This window comes from Trichoplusia ni, chromosome 11, assembly GCF_003590095.1.
Source record: "Trichoplusia ni isolate ovarian cell line Hi5 chromosome 11, tn1, whole genome shotgun sequence".
In the NCBI taxonomy this organism is placed as follows: Eukaryota; Metazoa; Arthropoda; class Insecta; order Lepidoptera; family Noctuidae; genus Trichoplusia; species Trichoplusia ni.
The window spans coordinates 3,579,115-3,601,763 of NC_039488.1; the positions used below are offsets into that span (position 1 = coordinate 3,579,115).

Sequence of the window (22,649 nt, forward strand, 5' to 3'; positions counted from 1 at the left end):
AGACTATGCATGTGCTCTGGTAACTTGAGGATCACCGACTAACTTGCCAAACGAGGTGATTATCACAAAAACAGTTTTCTTAGTTATCGCCGATAGAAAATCATATTTCGAAGTTAATGTGTCGAAATTCGATGTAAATTTTGCGTAGCATTGGAAACAGGAAGTATATCTATTGAACTTACTTTTTTATATTCTGGGTCTACTGATTTTTTGTAAATTTGTACCTTTTGATAGGAGTAAGATTCAATGTTTTTCTTTATTAACCAAATGCAGTAACAGCATGTTATAATGTTATCTTTCCATTCTTATTGAAACGAATAGTTGGTTTAGGACTTAGGGCATCCAATAATATATTTTAGTTGTAGTCGAAAGTTGGAATTTCATTAATTTATCTGTAGAAATTGCCAATACAAGAACACAATTTATATTCCTACAAATTGATAGGAAACTGAAAACGCTCTGAATAATTTAGTTGTTCAACACGGCAACAGTATTTACATAGTGTATCTGCGAGCGAACGGAAAAAACTTTTCTGATTAAAGTGCCAACAAAAAATAAGTTGAACTAGGACCGCTTATCCATTCTTAATGCAAACTGAGGAATCCAGAATGAATGAAACGAAACACCGCACTGCAGTCGGTGGGACTGTGGAACTCGGTAAAAGTGCTCAGACACATTAAAGAAAATTAATGTTTGGCTGCCAACGTCAAGTGGGTTGAGGGTAGAGGTAGTTGGCAAAGTGAAATGGCACGAATAAAGGCAGTGAGAACGCCGCCCAATTCTATATTGCTTCGTACTTGTATCATCGCGTTAGTCTTGCGCAGTGCGAAAGTTTCGCCCGGTAGTCGGTACATGCTAAACTTAATCCACATTTCATTACGATACACGTTCGCTCGGGACTTTTTACCATTTAAATTCATGTACTATAAAATTTTATATGGACGACCCGGTATTGTGATTCGGTATGCGATAACAATTTAAATATTTTATTTTTATTGTGCGAACGCCAAGAATTGTTTCCGATAAGTAAGGAAGTTAGACAATAACAGTTTTGAGTGAAGATTTACTGCGGTATTTGGGACATTAGGCGACACATGGGTATGGGTGCTGCAGTTATTTGCTAAAGTATGTTAGAAATATTTAATACCCATATATAATTTTAGATGCACGTATAACTCTTTAGGATCTATTGTTTTGGGACGAAAAGAAAAACGAAAAAAAAGTTCAAGTACCTCTCAAGACATCAATTAGCTTCACTCATCTAGTACTTTATCAGCGGCAACTACACTTAAGTAAAACATAGCCGGTTAAGTATAAACGGCTATAAAGCTAGAGTGGCGTTACAGCCGGTAAATATTCGATACACAAACGCGGTAGCTAATCTGATAAGCTAATATTTGTCATTTAGATTTGGCTGCGATCGCTGAACTGTATCAATCAGGTCATTAAACAAGCGCCAGTTTTCCAATAATAGCTAAAACATTATACAAAGGAACTGGGGGAATACTATCTTGTGGAAGTCTCGTTTCTTTAGCAGATACACTTTGTGTGTAGGCCCCGTCGAATGTTTGTTGCTTATAAAGTGTTATCACATGAACAGTCAATCTACAGAGCTATTACTAACCGGTTCCATCTAGTACTAATAACATTAACATAATTATGTTAAAAATAAACATGAAGTGTCAAGCCTATTTCGTTCTTTTTACAGATCATACATAACACAAAACACTATTAAAAAAAAACCTAGGTAAAAAAATGTCTTATGCCGTTTATTTTAAGAACATCCTTTTCTGAATAGTCAAAATATTTATTTACAGGTCATAAAATTTACTCGGGCTTGCTTGTTGAAACTTTATGTTAAAACCTTGAAGCAACACAAAACTGAACATTCTTAGTTTACGCAACGAACCGCAATTGTCACTTGTTAAAAACCACAACAAAACGTACCTTCCGATCCAAATCCGCGTCAGGGGCAGCTCCATCCCAGATAGTCAGCTGTGATGAACAATCCTTCTGTTGATCAAAGCCAGCAGGCTCCGTTCCAGCCGAGTGGTACTTCACAAACGACACCCATACAATCTCGTTGGCCCGGCCCTAGAAACCGTAAATCGTTTTAACTACCAGTAACGACCAGAGTTTTAGGGTACTGTATCCAATAAATAAAAACGGTACTTTATTACTTAGGCTACGCTGTTTGTTCGTCTGTCCATCGATTACGAGGCTTTGGCTCATTAACTGTTATAGCTAGACGGACGAAATTTTCACGGATTATGTATTTCTATAACCACTACAACGACAAGTCATTAAAATCATGTAGAGGTTAAGCAAAGGTAGATATAGACATAAATTATTTTTGTTCGGAACCCCTAAATATAGCCAGTCCGACTCGCAGTTGACAGATTTTTTGTTCGAATCACTACTGCAGAGGACACGAGAATGTTTGCTCTATTTTTGGGACCTGTACGAAAATATTTATAAAATCCAAATTCTGTTACGCTTCACAAATTGCGTCAAAAATCTGTATATACTTGACTTATAGTCAATTTGGAATGTCGTTGTGTAAATGCTGTTAAAATGTATTTAAAAGTTGTTCACGTCTTTTCCTGACTTTGTCACTTAACTTCGGGGTTAGGCTATCAAAGTTTTGGGCACATTTGTCGCATGTTACACAAAATGACTTACAGATCCAGTAATAGATATGTAAATATAGTTTATTATGGAAATTGTACGCATCACCAACTAAAGTTGCTTCTTTAATTATTCATTTTCAAACTATCGCGTGCTGTCTCTACATTTGTTATATTACGTACATTTTTAGACATTCACATACTTTTCCTCAATTACATAATTCTGTTGGAAATACAAACAAAGCATTGACAGTTATTCGCCTAATACATATTGATGTGTATATAATAAGATCGCTCGTTCATTTCTTTTCAAGGCTTTGAATCAATAAATAAATGCTTGCTTCATTAACTAAGATATGTTAATCTTTTGATTGATGTATTATGTATTAATGATATTGCTGTATTGAAAGGACTTACATCAATATGGTAACATACATATGTATTGACGAAGGAATTATATTAATACGATTAGTAATAAGTTCCTTATACGTTATTGAAAACGTCAGCCTATATCGTAACAGAAAGGTTATTTTGGTGTAAAACCTTCTTGGTATCATTGTACTTTTAAAGAGTTTATATATATTTTCAACCTTCGTGGTGTGATTATAGCCAGTTGTATGTACCGTTTCAATTTAGTATTCAACCTTGTTTCGCTTACAAAACAACAATGTATTATGCAGATCTTATGTTTGTTTACTTAAACAGAAAAGTCTGTTATTGCTGTATTAATGCACTTGTTCTACTTAATAACTTTAAGGTGTTATCATTATGTACAAAGGACCGGTGATCAATATCAATACCAAATAGTTGTTCATAATACCCTTAATTGAATCGATCAACTTTCACACAACGCCATTTGGCCTCAAAAAAGCAAACATTTTACTATGTGTAATACACTCCTAAATAAATAAATAAAATATATCATTATAGCTAAATTATACTAAAAAACAAAACATATGATCGACATCATAACAAAAATATTTATCTTGGGTGGGAATCGAACCCACGCCCTCCATTATAGCAGTCAAAGCCACTGACCACTAGACCAGCATGCCACCCTACGGATAGAAGCACTTCCAATATAACCACACATACATGTATCACCTTGTATACATATATACACTTGTTTACCTGAAAATAGTAGACACAGGACGTATTCGGCGGGAGTGAATGTCTCGGATTTCTCAATACCCCGCTTGTTTTGTCCGAGGACCGTAAAACAAAGCGGCATCGTCCATCCGAACGCACATATGAATGTGAATCCTTCTCCACATACAGAACCTGTGCAAAACATAACACTTACAAACTTGGTACTTGTAGTCCCAACGACGGCACTTTGTATACCAAATGCAATACAATCGACGATGGATTGCTTGCATAAAGAGTTAATATAGCAACGGTTCGTTCAATTTAAAGAGAATCAATTTGTAAGTTGGTGTTATTTTAAAAGGAGTTCGACTTCGTTTGCGATTGATCTCGTTTGCTTTCGAGTGATTTTATTAACTTTTAAATTGATTAAGATTTTTTGTACATTTACGAGGTAAGTACACTTCGTAACGTAATTTCATTATATCATTCCTTTTTGTTTTGATTTAGGGCATCTAAATTCAAAAATACAGATGACTTGCCAAGCAAAGCAAACAGCAACAAATTTCGTCGCAAGGAAAATATTTACGTCACATAATATTCACAATCCGAAAATCTCACCTGAACTTCAAGCTCGAATCCCGGTAGGTAGCTCAGCGGTACCGGGTGAAAGGGATTATCGTACGGCGATGTATGGAACTCCAATAACATATTGGGACCCCGACTGACAATATCGGGAACGGCATCGCCACCACAAAGACGTACTAGGACTGGCGAATCGCGGGTCGGGCCGTCCCAAACTGTGAGGTAATCTTGCACGACATTGCATTGGTCCCAAATCCTAGAGATATTGATGAATTAGTAAAGTTTGATGGGATTTCGTAGTTTTGATAATGTATTGGTGTAATCCTCTTGAGGTTTGTGTTCTGTTGCGGTAAACTAATATATACGTATTATGTAGTGTTATGCGAAAAGGCTAAATGAACATGACTTTATTGAGATAAAGGTAATCTTAATGATAAATTAGTTTCCATGACTGTTTTCATATCTACTAAGGAAAATCCCATACTAAAATATGATTAATTTAACACGGAAAATTACACGTCAAAAAACAAATCAAACGTAAGCCATCAGATATTCACTAAATCTATTTGACACAAAGGTCTAATTTACCCATCTCCGCTAACGGCGCGTCTTACAATTTTCTTTACTCGGGCGTAAATAACATCCCCGAAATGTCTTGGACGGATAAAATTTGTCAACATTATTAGCCTAACAAATGGAAGTTTAATTTCAACGAACAAGACACTGCGTTTACAAATTATGTGGCGGACAATAGTTTTGGACCATTAATCTATATTACGGTTGTAATTACGATTATTATCAGACATGAGTAATGTGCGTTGTAATGGGATGTTAGTGTTTGTACTCACTTTAAGACGCGCTGGCTCCTATCGTACTTCACTATTTGGTCTTTGATATGTATTTTGTGACTATTCGTCTGTCTTACTGCTAGTAAAACATGTTTGTCAGCTGGTATCTGCAAAACAAGGAGTCGTTGTAAATTCTGCTTAATGTCGAACGTCGTAAAGTTTATTTTGCTTTCACAGACAGTTTTAACCCTTACAAATTCGACATTTATTATGTACATTTCAGGTGTAACTGTTACACAGTTTCGTGTGAATTTTATATTAAATATTAACACAAACAGCCGCACGAAGCCCGCGTAACACATGCTCACGATTTATTTTCTAAACAAAGGCTTGAACAACGTTTTAATTGCGTTGTTCTCTTTAACTTTGACGGTACACCTCTCATTAGTGTGCAAAGTTCTTCTTTAATTAGAATGTACTTATTACACTTCTTTCGTGCTACGTCTGTAAAATTATATCGCAGAATTAATATGGGCAGCATTGATAATAATCGGATCACATTTAATCGAGTAGAAAAATCGTTGAGTCTGGAAATCGATATGCTATTATAATATTGCTAGACGAGCGTATAGTTCTATTACGAAGATGGGGTCGTTGTGTTCCATTTGAATGTCTTACCTTAGTGTGTTCAATGCGGTATGTACAAGAAGCGTTGCGCGGATAAACGCCGGGGAAGTTGGGGGACTGAATGCGACACGCTCTGAGGTCGCAGTCACTCAGTATTTTGTCGCAGTAGGTCCCAGGTACCCTCTCGCCTCTCCACGCGCCAACAGTAGCGTTCCCGTACCGTAATCTCGCCTCACTTCGCTTTAGAAACTTGTAAGCTAGCTTGAAGTCGAAATTGTAGCCTACACCCTGTAATCACACGTCAGCGTCAACATTTTGACCGAGGAAGACTGTTGAGAAAACTGTGTTCTATAAACTTAACGGTTTTGAAGACCTAAGGAAACTTCATAATTCCATGATTAATATTCGTTTAATTGAGAGAATGTTTAGACAGCTTTCATTGAAATTGATATCAAATTAATTCCACTGACAGTCGGCTGGTCAAAATAAGGATGGATTTGATACTTCTCAAAAAGCACTCAAATAATTATCAGGAATATCTAAAATTACTCCCAAGTTCTGTCTTTGAAAAAGAGTCATTAATCAATTAGAAAAGCAAAACTGTATTCAGGAAGGTTCGGGGCGAAATTAAAATATTATTTAGAGATAAAAGCGAAGCGCATTAACGAAATTTAAAGAGCCATCCGAAATGTATTAAATGGTTCCGAGGCGTAATTCCCGTTATTAAATTAAGGAATTAAGGCGGTACCCAATAACATTATTGTAATAGGGAGGTATCCTTATCCTGCGGTCCCGTGAGGGTGTCGGTAATCGTCGCCTAATTAATTGATCGAAAGTTCAACCCTTGGTGCACATAATACGGCTGCTAACTCGAGATAAAGGAAAGGCAGCGAACCGTGAAAGCGGGCGATGTGAAATATTAGTCAAGTCACAGGCGAAAACGTGTAGTTAGTTACATCACGTCAGTAAAACACAAAGGGATGCTTAGTAAGTGACTCTTAATGAAGATAAATACTGTTGTTCATTTATACGGATTAACTTTGCTGAGAGCAAAAAGTCTAATTAAACGTGTCAGTTTGTTGTGTTAACAAATTGTATGTTAAGCCCTGACATGTGCCCGTTCTTTTCGAACAAGTATGGTTTTTTTACCCTAGTTTTATCTTATCCAAGTAACCTAGATAAACTTCTAATAATTAGGGTTGACATAATGAAAAATTTCGTCAAAAGTATTAAGAACATAGAACATATTACATTAGCAGTCATATTTTGGTCGTTTTTCAGTCAAAATCATTTTTTTTTCGTTTTTTTTATTAATCCATCTGTGAATAGTCGCTGTGTTATTGCCAACTAGGAAGTGGGCAGGTCAATCATACGAGGCACAGCGGAAAATGTAGTGTTTACTGTGCTACTGACATACAGCATACCTAATTGCTTCAACCTTCAAATTTTGAAAAGTATATAAAGGTATGTGTTTAAAACTCCTACCTGTTGACTCAACCTGTCTAATCTGAGCGTCATATTAATAGAATCTGACTCTGAGAAGTAGACGGTGTACCCCCACGCCGAGCCGCACCACTGGCCTGTAGGTGGTGACGGACTGCGCTCAACTATCGTCATGTGTCCATCCGGACACCCGTCTGAGGTGAACGACACGAACTTGCCCACCGTGAATGTGTCGAAGGTTAGCTGGAACAAAGTTTAACATGTAATATACGAAAATTCACTGTAGTCAGATGGATGGGTTTCATAGACAACGTGGATAGTCATATATGTGCACTGTGCAATGTGCACCGCATATTGCAAAAGCGATCTCCGTTTAGGGCAGGAGTGTGAATGCTACACTTATTTCTGTTTTGTTCATGTGACATTAATTTATGTCAAATCACCTACGATAATAGAATAAAATTGGGAAGAGCGAGAGATGCTTTTAAAAAAAACGAGAGATAAATAGAAATCCCTCTACTTTTGAATTTCAGCGAACCTCGGTTAGGTATATAGTGCATTTTCAGGCATAAAAATGGGATATATCGCTTTCATATTTGTTTTTTCCCCTTTTTTCGAGGTATCCAGTTCATTCTGAGAATAAACTATTGGGCTTCCCATAAAAAAAAAACCTAATCAGTTAACCAAAATGTGAGGTTATCCGTAATTTCATTTATGAACCGTGAATCAAGTTTTTCCGTCTGTTAGGCTAAATTGAAGAACAGTCAAGTCAAATAAAACCTTCAAGACTAGGTCTCATTCCCTAATACATTACTCCGGAATTATGATAGTAAGTAGGTACATGGGTTTCATAGTATGTTCTAAATTGAAATGAATTTGACAGAATGCAAAAAAAAAAAACAAAACATTGACAATATGTAAGACCCTCTATCTAATGCTCAATACATCAATTAAGTACTGTCGCTGTCTTTCGCATTTGTTGGTGCTACATATGTACATGATACACAACATGAAGGAAGGGATGGCTAGAGATTTAGATTATAATCTTTTCTAAAAAAAGCAACTTTTGTTCTTTTTCTGTTCAAAAGTTGATTCTATTTTCTTTATGTGTAATGGTTGTCCAATACACATTCTCGCTTCACTTACAGAACCAATTTTATTCAAATTTTGACTACATACTTTGAATGAGGTTGAAATCCAACAAAAAACCCTTATTTCGCCCCATATCTCCCACATCCACGCTGAAGAAGCCGTAAGCAGAAAGACGTGCATTATTAACATGACACCTATCAATATTTAAGTGATCATTTTCAGTGTGACTTTTTAATTTTAAGTACCTAAGCTAGGTCGGGACTAATTTCTAGTAAACATTACAATTAGGCGTAATGGCTCTATCTGCTTATTTCGGCTTAAAATGACTGTGTTTGGCGTTTCGATGTGAAACTAGGATGGCAAACCTTAATCCCTACAATTAGGCGAATCACTGATTCATAGTATTGCCTAGGATCGGTATACCATAGCATTATTGGTTATTATTCTCTCATATCCAGAAGTAATAGATCTCGAAGCTTATTGATTTGATTGGTAGTAAGCAGTAATGTAGTAAAATATTGATTTTTGAATACCAACCACTTTTTTTAGTTGAGAGTTAATCTACGAGTATCTAATTGGCCTACAGAATTGTAGCTATCTATGACTTCATAACGATAAACATAATTTATCCCTTTGATCACCGAAATCACTGAAAACTCGAAAAAAACTACCATTAGATTCGATTTTCCACCATTTTACCTACATTTTTAATGCTCAGTGACATTCAAGCACTATAATCCCAAGAATTAGGGCAGAGCGATGAAGCGTTACTCATTAATACTCATTCACCCGATGACGTCACCTTGATCATAGCAAGCAAGTAAATAGGGTGAAACATGAGTTCTTCTGAGCATTGTCTAAGAACAAGACAGTATCTTCACTGAAGCGTATATTTTTAATGAGCTCGTTTGCCGATACGTTTCCTTTTCAATTTCACCCCTTAATATAGATTACGTAGGAATTTGAGTTGGTATTATTCGTGTAGCAAAGGGATGGTGTTCTTTATTCTAAGATGGGAGACTGCTCATTAAAGTGTAAGGATTGGAGTCTTCTAAGGTATACGCTGTGAGTTTTGTTATTGACTTGTGGCTTGGTCAAAAGTACTATAAACAGAAGTAAATAGATATTTATATTTTTGAGGCTGTGTATCATTCTGTACATAATTCTTTATCTTGCGTAGTTTTCAAATTAAGTTACCAATAATTCCTGTAAATATATATCTCCCCGTAATGATCGCACATGTACTTTATCTTGTGGAAAAACATCTTTAATGTTTATTTAAACTGATAGCAACTGTCCACATATTCAACCACGAGAGCCTAATTAAAATTAATTTCCGAAACTATCTATATCTCCCATACATACTATTCAAAATATTCAACCCAACACAGACCCATGGTAATCCCAAGATTAACGTTATCAACAGCAATTTTATCGTATCAAAATTGTCTATTCAACCCGCACCCAAACACAATCTTCCTATTTCAGATTACAATCACATACTAGTTCAGACCGATCGGACTGACGGGGGTCTAATAAACATTGTAGTCACGTAGACATTTCTAAATACCTGTATAATGTCTCCGTAGTTGCCCCCCGTGGCTGTGAAGTTTAGATGGCAGACGAAGGGGAGATGGTCTTCGCGGGGTCTCCGGACCTCTAATTCGTATGTACGGCCGACATCCCCCATGTAAGTCCTGTTGCATGCTGTAACAAAAGTAATGGCTGGTTAAGTATAGTTGTTGTGTTTAAGGAGTCGTCGTGTTGGGAATACGTAACGGGTTTTTGAGATACGTGTTGGTTTTAGTTTTGTCGATTATTTTTAAATAATATACTGTTGTTATCGATTGGAATTGGATCGGCATGAGACAATACTTTGAAATCCCTTTTAAATTGTAAAGTATGTTAACATAAACAAAATGTGAGTTTAATGTAATATATGAAAATTAATCTCATTACTAACTTTAGTCACACATAGACAGGCAAAATCAACAACTTCTCCTATAGCGCGAGTTTCCCATGTGTTTTTTTCTTTTATTTTTGTGTACATATAAACTCAAATAGTAAAATATTGAATTTTATACGGGTCTATCAGTTTCCCTAAAGGCCCGACAAAGGCAGAACTGTGGTGTGTTTACACTTACGTAAAATTAAAAAATCCGTGAATCAGCTTAGCTTCTTAAAGCAGATATTTTGACACTCTAATTTGATTGCAAAGCCAATAGTCCTACAAAAGGCTTTGATTAACTACGATTCACTATCAAAAGAGGTCGCCTTTGAAATTAAAATCATTGCAAACGAATTTTCGAGAGGAATTTGATTATCGCGTTTTTGATGTTCCTAAATTGGTGGCAATACAAATCCTTTGATTCGCTGATACAAACTTGATTAGTAGAAAGAGTAAATAGAACACATCGACGAGCTGCACCTGAATTGTAATATTGGTTTTGATCAAAGAAAAATAGCGATATGTGAGATTTTAGTGATAATGTGACAGACTGACGGACAGAAAGCTCGACAAAACCGAAAATGATTGGAAAATCTTAACTATGTGTTTCATATAAACACATAAACACGCTAATACATGCTATAGCTCGAGTATTTAGTTCACCATTATTGACTTATATTAAATTCACCCTGAAATCAATTGACATAAATCAAACAATTTATTATTGATTATATATTCTTGTTCAACGCAACGGTCCTTTGAAGTCCTTGTTCCTCAGTGATTACTCTCAATACAGAACAATGAAAAACAAATGAATTTGTGTCGCGCTGCCTACGGGCGTCGGGCTGTCAAACACAGTTGGTATTTGTAGGAGTACTTGCATTAGAACTGAATCGTACAAACACAACATGAATTACAATTATAAGAGCTAATATTTACAATGTCGTTTGGACGGTTGGTCGATTGTAGGGGGTTACTACAAAGCAAATATAGAACGGAAAGTTGTTAGGTCTTTAACTGAAAATTTTGTGTATTTAGGCAGTTATAAATGTAGTTACATGATATTTATTAATACGACTTTGAAACCACCGAGAAATATTTGAAATATACAAAATGAGTATAAATATAAAATATCATTTAGGTCTTTGACGTCTTTTTCGCAATAATGTAAATGCATCTGGGAAGATTATAATAGTCTACCATGATTCTTTGATTTACCCCATTTGCATTTAACATTTCCTCCACAAACATTCCTAAATCACGTCATAACCAAAGTGTGTCAAACCAAGCGGATACTGTTCATTTTTGGTAGCGATTCAATGACGGAAAATGAGCTTAATATCCCCATTTTCCAATAAAATTCCCACCCACATCCCTCACTCACATGAAAAGCCATTCAACCAAAATTGATACATCGAGCATAATACTAACACACAATTTGAATTTCTCAAAATGAAATATGTGTGTCCCAAATTTATGCCAGTCATTATGAAAAACACCGTACCTGTACTATTGTTAATCCTTTCAGAATAAAAATAGGGAAATGAGAAGGAAAAAGGTCGTGAATAAAGCGCCGCACACAATGAACTGCGGCCATATTTTACGATCTTTTTAAAAAAAACGTTCCTTTGTCTTCACTGACAGCGCATTACACAGCATAAGACAAGTGTACACTTCGGGCCAAAATCATTGTTCCCATTAATGTTAACCTTTTGTTTTCATTTCGTTGGGGAAGTATTAATATAACTTTACCATTTAATTACGTAAAATTATATTGTCCAATTTGTTTGGTAAATGGAATACAACTTGGTTAGAACTTTAATTGTTTTGTAACTTCTAAGTGTAAGGCGAGCTGTCGATATTTATTTGTTCCACTTCCTGTTGTTTGTAATTGGTAAAAGTTTATTTCATAAATTGTTTATAGAATATTCAATGATAGAATTTGAATTTCAATGTAGTTGACATATAAATGTAATATTTTTTTGTGTTTTATTGGGTTTAAATCTAGTTTTGTTTAGTAAAATTTGTTATAACAAAAGCTTCAGTAGTCATATTATACTGACATATACTTACAAAGGGAATTATAAAAACCATTTCCCTTTGTCGCCGGGAAAGTCTTTTATGAGAGGAGATGAAACTCAATATGCGTTTTGTAGATATATATTTTCCATTAATCATTTGTATTGGTTGAATAGGTCGAACTGCAAAGAGGTATATACAATTTGATCTGTAATTGTATGTCACTGTATCTAATACTCCTTTCGTGCTAATTATAGATGCTTGAAACTTGAAACTATACATTAATACATGTAATTGTTACTTGGTACACCAAAACGTCTAATTGTACTTTTACTTGAAGTCATTTTTACCTACTCCTTGTATGTATTTTGAATCAATTGTAACAGTCTCCTTAAACATTATCAAACTTATAGGTAACTAGCTGTTGCCCGCGCCTTCGTCCGCGTGGTTAGAAGATATAAGTTAGGAATTTTTGAACGGAAGCCCTCGAAGATGAATAATTTTCTCTGTTTTTTCCACATTTTCCATTGTATCTTCGCTCCTGTTAGTCGCAGCCTGATGGTATATAGTCCTTTCTCGATGAATGGTCCATCAGTTCCAGTAGTTCCTGAGATTAGTGCGTTCAAACAAACAAACAAACTCTTCAGCTTTACATATCAGTATAGAGTATAGATTATTTGATTTATTTTATAAAACTCACTTAATTTACACGTGAATTAACTAAGGTCATCCAAAAAGGTTTCTAAATACTTTCATTATTTATCATGTAAATTGAGAGACTATGCAGAATTTGCAGAAATACAGCTGCCGAAATTATAATTCGTATTGTCATACAAGTGAGAAACTGGACAACAATGATTGGACAATCATGTCATCATAATCCCAACCACCGGAATTGCATAACAATTTCATAAGTACTATACTTGGTCGTAGAGTCTAAATAACTAGCGGAGACTCTGGATAAGAGAGAATGGTGCAATCAAAAGTGTTTGCTCAGTGAACATAATTGAGACATTTTAGTGGGAATGCAGTTAGTACTCGGTAAAGTTTTCTCCCAATGCGAACGAAATCGTTCTTCTGAAAGTTGTTCGGAGACAGTTTTCAGATAGGCACGCTAGTGAGAGCGTCTGATTGCAAGATGTATGTATGTATGGGGATAGGAGATGAGGGGTAATGGTTTTTTTATTATGTCGATAGGAAGTTTTACGAGTGTGATGTCTTTTAATTTAAGTTTTTTTTCATTCTGTCAAAAACATACGAAGTGAGTCGATAAAAAATAATTTGTAGTTACAAAACCCCTTCACCAAATTTTTACACTTCAATGAAAATCGAAAACTGAAATCTTGGTTAACTTGACTTAACTTTAAAATCTTGTGTTTTAGGTTTCATTGTACCACTTATTCAAAGTGGAATCTACACATTTTTTTTGCTATGTGTTTTTTTTTACCTAACATAAAATATTAGACGTTATTTTAGTTTTTTCTTAAAGCAAAAATAAAAATATTAAAATACAGCACCAAATCAGCAAATGAGAAGAGACCTTATGAAACGATTTTTTTTAAAACAGGTGTTTAGTTTATTTAAAGAGACATCCAAATCAATTATATATTTCAAACTTTAATCAAAGCTATTAATATAGATAGACAGTAAGCCTGTTCCAATTAAATAACTATTTACTTGTAGAACTCTCCAAGCTTACGTCAGCTAATCTCTACAAATTGCGGAAATTGATAAGTTGCGGCTAGATAATTTATAGGTGATATAAACTGAGTAATTATATTTGGAATATAAGGTATTACTATTATATAAAATGGCTTATTATATTAGACCAGTAGTTCCTGAGATCAGCGCGTTCAAACAAACAAACAAACTCTACAGCTTTATATATTAGTATAGATAGATTAATTAATAGTATAATATAGTATATAGTATAGTATAGTATAGTATAGAGTAAGTATAGATATAAGGTATTACTATTATATAAAATGGCCTAGTTTTATTATTATTATAGTTACATTATTAACTTTGACGTCCCATTAAAAAGTGAATACAGATAATACGAATCTAATCAACTTTATACAAAATACTATTGAAATGTCATCCGTAACTACTGTACGTATAAATTATGATTACTTATTAGTTTTACGTTCAGGAGTGGACGGCAATAGGCTGAGATAATGATGATGAGTTTTACCTATTCATACCCACAAACAATCTGTTCAAACAGTTTTGTAGGGCTGTAAAATTCGTTGTATGGTTCTTATAAAATGTACCTACTTATGAAAATTTAATAACCAGTCATTTTTGTAATCTTTATACCTAAAGTAGTTTTATTACATAGCAAAAAAACGAGTGTGTATCAAGTTACCTATTAAAGTGCAATTCAAGAAATAATTACACTAATTTATGTGTCAAAAAATCAGTCATTTACTAGTTACCTTTCCACAATTTCAATTTCTGCCCAAACCAGGTTTGTCAAAGCTACATTCCTATAACAGTCTGAAACACCTACCACCAAAATCAAGACAAGACCGTAACAGTAGTGGAAGCAAGACAACGCCCTACAAGTTGTATTGGCGTCTCACTTCCACAATTACTGTCTTACTTTAAGATTAGTTGGTACGAGTCCGGCTTTAATTATGTGCAAAATCTAGAACCTGTACTATTATATAAACTGGATAATGTTTTCACTACACGTACGGAACAAGCCTGTTACGTGTGTAGGGAAGTCTCTAGGGATATTGCAAATCTATTATTTAATCAAACTACCGATGTTGGAACCGAATATGTGATTTGATCTGGTTTGATGGCGGAAACCATTGCACTAAAATGTCTGAGTATGATGTTCCTAAACAAAATTGAGTAGTTTTTATAGGATTCGTTATTGTATGAACAATTAATAGGTCGAAGAGAGGCCACTACCACTTTGATTGGAATTGAGTAAAAAAGGCTGTTTTTTATTTGTTTAGATCAAATGTTATTTGCCCACCAACAAAGCTCTTTAGATGACAATGACGTAAAAAAATCGTATACCACATTTCGAAATCACCCGAGGAGTTTGCTTAAGTAAACCGTTACTGATAAATTTTAAATAATTCCGTTTTCCAAAAATGATTATTCAAAAATATCTTCTTAATTCCGCCTAAAACTAGACGACTGCCAATATAATTGAAGCTTTGTCTGAGAGAGACACCGCTCTACATTTTGTAGCACGCCGTCACGCTTCTACAACTGCAACAATATTAGTAAGACGTAGCGGTAGGCTCTCAGATACGAACACGAGCTATTTTAATTAGTTATGAGCAAACTTGAGTCGCGTGAATATTTGCGGTGTAGTTAATTATGCTCTTACCGCTATTCTGCTATTAAATGATAATTTTACAGTTGTTGTAAAACATTTACTTTAGCACTGTTCGTAATTCTGCTGATTTATGGAGATGTGTAAATTGTGAGCGTGTTTTCAACACGTAAATATGTAATACCTGCTGTTGTACTGGTGTTCGGTTACTTACATATACTCACTAGAATGTAAATTTAATACTATACAAACAAGCGACGAAACTACTTGAAATTTCCATGTTTGAGAGAAAAAACACGCTTTCAAAAATAAAAAAGGTATTTTATTAAGCACGTTAATCTATTCTTCTATTTTCTTCTTCTTCTTCTTCTAATATATAAAGCTGAAGAGTTTGTTTGTTTGATTGTTTGTTTGTTTGTTTGTTTGTCTGAACGCGCTAATCTCAGGAACTACTAGTCCAAATTAAAAAAATATTTTTGTGTTGAATAGACCATTCATCGAGGAAGGCTTTAGGCTATAAACCATCACGCTGCGACTAATAAGAGCGAAGATACAATGGAAAATGTGAAAAAAAACAGGGCAGGTATAAATCATAACTTATATCTTCTACCCACGGGGACGAAGTCGCGGGCAACAGCTAGTTTTGTATAAAGTTGATTAGATTCGTATTGTCAAAGTTATTTGGCAAGCTTTTATGATTCTAGGTTACATTGAGATTTTGTATCATTAGGTTTTCTATTTGTTGTTGTGGATTGAAAATGATTTTAAGCAAAACTTTTTTTAACATTCGTTAACTCTAGAACTTCCAGGACAAATTTTGTTCGATAAACATCTGAATAAAGAGGGCATGGATATGTTTATATTTAGTAACTAACAGTTGTTTAGTACACAATATAATGTCTTAGTGTTTAAGGATAAGGTTTGTAGGGTAAGGTAATACGAGTATAGTGCCCGCGAGAATCGTCTAAATAAAACAATAGTTGTAAGATAATAAGATTTTTTTATATTTATTATTTTTTTTATAGATTTTTTAAGTTACATTTTCAGATACTCCTTTATTTATGCAAAGAGTTGTAAAATATGTACAGGAAAAGAAAGGAAAACACGGTAATACCGCGAGATAATCTAGATTAACAACGAGTTTTTTGGTCTGTGGACCTGATCAGACCTGATCAGACATGTTTCGAGATAAAGCTGAAGTACAATTTATGGTACAGCTTTCATCATTAAACGTATTTATTTGAAACAGTTATACTTGCCTATGTCTAGCTAAGCTTTAACTGACGTATTTTCGAACAGAGTTTCGATATACAGATTGGAGTATTTTTGCGAAAAAGCGTATAAAACCCTCGGCCCTTTATTTTTTGCTGCACCTGACCTAATTTCGGTTTGTGTAAATATTTTTTATACGGGCTTTCACCCGGAGTATAAATTTAAAATACTGAATTGATTTTATTGGAAGCCCCGTAGTTTGCCCCATTTGCATATTTAATTCGGCAAAATAATACAATCACTGTAATATATGTACGGATTTTCGTTCTGGGTAATGACTTAATTCTTTATACCCAGATTTTATAAAAAATCTTTAAAATCTTATTATTTTTTGAAATATGTCGGTATTGGAAACTTTATTTATTTAAGTATGATTATATACGAAATATAATGCTTTTTTTATACGATGATAGGTATTCACTCGTATTTTTATAACAGAAAATATTGAATATGTATTCATTTAAATTATTCTACAAAATAGATTTTTTTGATCGTAAGAATTACACTAGACCATACCATGATTCTCCCTGATCACTAAAAAACCTCTAACAGCACTACATACACTATATTACATGATACCGAAGCATACAATAGCGATGTGAAAACCACATTATATTTACCTAAAGGTGAAATCTTAACGATACTTCTCAAAAACATAACACTTTTAAAAATGTTAAAAACATTTTATAATTTTTCTTCCAACTGTAAAATCTGACAGAAAATGGTCTTAGCTCTGGCAGCTACGGCATCTAATACAGACGATTTGTCACTAGCGATCAAGTAATACCTTGTTGGTGTGAGGAACGAGATAAAGCTTTGAAAATACTTTGATATTTATCTTTGAGAAACGCTTTTTTTGGTCCTGTCTAAAAGTTTGAAGAAAAATAGTCGAGAATTTTTTATTATTGAAGAAATAAAACTTAATCTAAAAAATCTGTTCCATAGTTTGTCATCATGGACTAAAATCGTTACATTAAATCCGTTATATGGAGGTCCTAGCATAATTTTACCGATGCTTAAGTAAATATTTAGGTACAAAGCTATGTAACCCAGCCACACAATATAATAATCCCACGTACATGCCTTAGTGCTCAAAGCAAACATCCACGTCTAACGCTGTTAAGTTTCCCACAAATAAAAAAAACTTCACACTCAACTAAATACAAAAAAATCCGCTAAATAGCCACAGGAAATATTCATACAAACATTGTGAAAATTTAAATAGCACCACTCAAAGACTGAGGCAAACAATAAACCTTCTTTAATTACAGCGGTGCCTGAAAACGAGCTTTCGCTTTTATCGTACCCACGTAGGTGGTCATTAAGCCAAAATATAGCTACAATTAACAAAAAAACCCAGTTTAATAAGGTGTTAAGTTTACCGTAGCGGTGTTTACAAAATGGACTGTCATTAGTCACGGAACCTACATCGAGATACGTGTGTTCTCACACTGAGGTATTCATAGAATTAATAATGTATGTGTGTAATTATACCGGTGCTCCGCAGGATTGAGGCTGTGCATGTTTTACATACTCTGCCAGAAGGCCTATAGAAGTCAACACTTCGATTATTTGTGTTATGAAAGATTACACCGATGAAAATCAGTAGATAAGGATCGCTAGCAAATAGTAAAAGATTCTAAATAAATACGTAGCAAGGACAAAGCGTATAAGAAAACCGTTGTTGTATTATACAAGTACTTATTGAAAGCCCATAATTACGAATGTACTAAAGCCGTCATTACAGTTAGTAAACCTAGGGCGTATACTTCGGTAATAACAGGTACTAAATACTTTTTCAGGCGACTAATACACCCAAACGATATCCTAGTGTATCATTAAGCCTAAATCTACTATGAATGTTATATTTAATGTTAATTTCCAAAAAGTCTTATTCAGTCTACAGATAATAGTAACGTAAGGTATATAATTTTGTGTATCGCTTATATTTATTTCGTAAATGACGCATTAAGTGTATGAGATTAACATTCATATAACATTACAATGGTATTCTGTAAAGCATAAACAACACGACGTAAGTTCATAAATGATGTAAGGATGATTATCATAGTAAATGATAATGTCGTCAATGCTATGCACCTACTATTTATTACTCATATTTTCTGTCACGTAGATCAAAAATTCCGAACTCATCAGAACTACCAAAACCTTACCTACCTATCCTAACCAACTAGAGATCCATGTACATCATTGAAGAAATATCGAACATTGCAACACGAACGAAATTAAAATCCCATTTCTATTATTACTACAATATTCGTTCAATAAAAATGTAATACATAACTTCGCTGCGGTCTATCAGACCAATGTACTCCCTTGAGTCTAGGAACTGTGCAAACTCATTGTAATCTAGTTCTTTCAATTCCCTTTGTGAGTACATCTTCAGTCTCCTTTGTGTAAGACAATTATCGTTGCAGACATTTTCTGAGCAAAAACGTATTTTACGAGAATGTTTTGGTGGAACTGCGAGGCAGATTAAGACGTGCTCTTGCTCTACAATTTATTTGTTTTAGGGATTGGCGATGGTAGTAAGTATTGAAGATCCTTTAGACAAATAAATGTAGCCTAGTTAATGTTTTTGGCAGCTAGTCTTAAAAGCTCGTTCGGTTAACATAGACGTCGTTATTAACAGTCATTTTGTACATACCTGTGTGGACTTTATTTATTCGAAATAAAATATCGCAGACAAAAATTATTCTTGTGTTGATTTTCCGCAATTATTTGCGATATAAATATTGTTTAATACACACAAGAAAGAGAGTTTACAGTAAATGAATAAATGTTTCTTTAAATGAAGACTGCCCATTTTGAAAGGTAAATAATTCAGGCATTTACAATAAGAATTTTCCTTTGAAAAAATATTCCAAACATCACGTCTTCACATGTTCATACCGAAAGCTCTTTACGCAACACTAAATAAATAAAATACGGAGAAAAAATGAGCGTATATTACAGTGACCTATTGGGCAATGTCCTTCAGAAAGGTCAAGTGGGAAATATCGTCTTTCCTACGTAGCTTTGATCAAAGGAAATAATAATAAATATAAGAAAATAGTAAAACTGAAATGAGCAATATGAGAGGCTTGACAACAACGATAGCTTATACTTGCAGTCCTTAATGTTTCTCCTGATGATAAAAAATAGCTCACATATGACAGTCAACATAAGACAGACTTCAAGTCAAAAATGGCATTACGCCAAAACTGTACGTAGACAGACTAGATCAACCAATACACCATTCATAATGAACAATCATGATCCTAATTCCATTCTCTATCCTCAAATATCTGGAAACAATGCAAAAGCGATACAGAGTCCCCTAAACGATTACGCAACTCATAAACTTATAGTATAATATGTTTTGGCGAAGTCCTCCCATAACTCCGTGGATGAATATTACATAAAAGCAAAAGGGAGCCAAGTCTGTCCATTGCTGACGCAGCCACTCCACTGCCATACTACAGGCCATACTGAGGCCAGGAGAAATACGTTTAAGCTAAGGAACTAGCGAAGTTATGCAGTTATTGGATATCGGAAATTGTGTTAAATATTTTCACTGAGTTGTTTTCTTTTTTGTAACTTTATAGGGTTGAAATTCGATTGACGTTTGAGAGAGTTATTTATTTTTACTTTTTTCAGGAGGTAACTTTTCTGTACTTGATTCCTGCTCTACATCCGCAAGTCGTCTTCGGTGCAGTGACATTTATTAAGTGAATGAAGAGAAAAAATCTACAACTTTAAACTTATGAATAAAACAACTATTTTTTTATTTGATACGGAGTAAAAATTTATAAAAGTGCAAACAATATCAGTGAGAAGACGCTACAAAAGACTTCCTTACTTCATAATTCGACATTTAATAAAGCAAAGACTATAAGGGAAATTCTGAGCATTATAATATTTTATGTACACACGTCTTGTAAGTCAAGTCGCTCGCTCGGAGGCCCGCAATCCTTAGCCTCATACTACCTTTTCTTTTGTGACAGATGTCAGCAAACCGAGAAGGGGAGACATATTAAAAATGCGTTTGAATGACCTGAAATGACTTTCAAAAGATTTATTCGCGCGTCTTTTTGTTATGAGGTTCTGTTTCCTCAGTTTCTTTGGTATGGAATATTACTTTTGTAAAGGATGTATTTGATGGCGATTTGAAGATATAATTTGTTGTGATTTTTTGTGAATTGCGATCTGTTTGGTAACGCGTTAGTTGAGCCATGGCCGAGTATAGAGTAATGTTTTTTAGCTTCAGTGTGAGGTATTTCGGCATTCTATTTTTTTTACTTTTTTATTGGGTTAACTAAAACATAAATTCTCAGGATAAACACACGTCGTTTCTCAAAATGGATTAAACATGATTTTATTTTGCAACCATGGTAAAACCACCAGCAATACTTGCTCACAAACCTCTAGACACAAGAACAGAATCATCAAGAACATAAATACTTACGGGTACAGGCCTTTGGTTCATCGCTCTTATCTCCGCAGTCATCCTCTCCATTACAATACTTGTCCAGCGATATACACTGGCCGGTATCACACAGCAGCTCGCTCATCCTACAAGGGGCCGATGCCCCTACATTCCTAGGAAACTTCACCTTTTTCACTGGCACTATAGTTATATCAGATAACGTCTCTATACTATCTTCATTCACAAATTCCTCGTTCAAGTCCTGAGGGCTGCACAACTTTAGCGATAGAAGCACTATTATGAACAGAAAAGTTCTATTGCTGGTCACGTCCAGAGAATTCTTCGGGTGACACATTTTTGAGTCTATTTCTGTTCGGGTGTTTGTCACAACATTTTGTCTCTTATATCACTTCACCGACTTAGTACCTGCAACAAGAAGATAAAAATGAGTAAAAATAATAGAAACAAATACAATTATAATATATTATTATATTTTTTCAATTTTCAACGCTAAGTTGCGTTAAATTGATATTAAAGACTTACAAAAAACATATTGGTATATGAAGTTTGACATATTTTGTGTATAGATATTTTTTAATCGACTTCAAAAAAACTCATTTATTTAGTTGTGTTATATTCTTTCTAAACATACTTAAATAGGTCAGTTATATAAGTAAAATTTTAAAGTTGTTTTTTTTTATATTCAGTATTCATAACTCAACCGAGTGTTGGCCGATATGTTCAATAAAACCTTTTCCATTGATTAGTTCATAAACTTTTTTATACCGCTTTTACATTAATTGCACTATTCCATAGAAATTGCTATTTATAGCCATTTATTATCGATATGCCATCACTGTTCTATGGCGATGGACGCTAATGACACAGTAAAGTTTGTACCTAGCTAATACTGGCTATTTTTGTTCACACACATGCGCTATTATTTGTACCAATAAACTGACGTTATTAAAACTTCTTAATGTTGTTAAGCCATAATCGCATTAGTGGATTGCCTTAAGAACGGTTTCGACTTGTGTTTTACACGCGCCTTTAAACTGATGTTTGAAAGCTGGTAGTCACGCCTTTTGTGTAGCTTTAATACTCGTGTGAGTGAAAACCGCAGGAGTCGTTTCCTCGAATGCTTTGTAGTAAGCCATGGATAGGAGTTAATTTTTATGAAGCGTGAAATTGGTCGTGGGTTACGGAATTGCAAAAAAAACCCGTCAAATGAGAGTCGGACTCGCGAAGGTTTCGTAGAAATGAGGGAAAGATAAATAAATCGATTGTATGACAAATAGTTTTGTCACAATAATTTCAGTCAGCCGCCAACAATTTATGACCGTTATTAATTTTTATTAATTTTGTAATAGCGGTAGCATCAACACATCGCTGAAAATTTCAACTGTCCCGATTATCACGATTCATGAGATACAGC

General features: G+C 34.4%; 1 protein-coding gene across 1 annotated transcript in view; it reads right to left on the reverse strand.

Annotated features, from left to right (window-relative positions):
* Positions 1-21,653, reverse strand: part of LOC113498735 — a 32,530-nt gene extending 10,877 nt beyond the window's left edge. The window contains exons 1-8 of the mRNA XM_026878870.1: positions 21,254-21,653; positions 9,819-9,955; positions 7,199-7,399; positions 5,765-6,001; positions 5,147-5,253; positions 4,335-4,554; positions 3,759-3,908; positions 1,948-2,094 (exon numbers count right to left, since the gene is read on the reverse strand). Coding sequence (XP_026734671.1) covers positions 1,948-2,094; positions 3,759-3,908; positions 4,335-4,554; positions 5,147-5,253; positions 5,765-6,001; positions 7,199-7,399; positions 9,819-9,955; positions 21,254-21,569 — 1,515 coding nt within the window. The 5' untranslated portion in view covers positions 21,570-21,653. The remainder of the gene's footprint in view (positions 1-1,947; positions 2,095-3,758; positions 3,909-4,334; positions 4,555-5,146; positions 5,254-5,764; positions 6,002-7,198; positions 7,400-9,818; positions 9,956-21,253) is intronic.
* Positions 21,654-22,649: the final 996 nt, after the last annotated feature.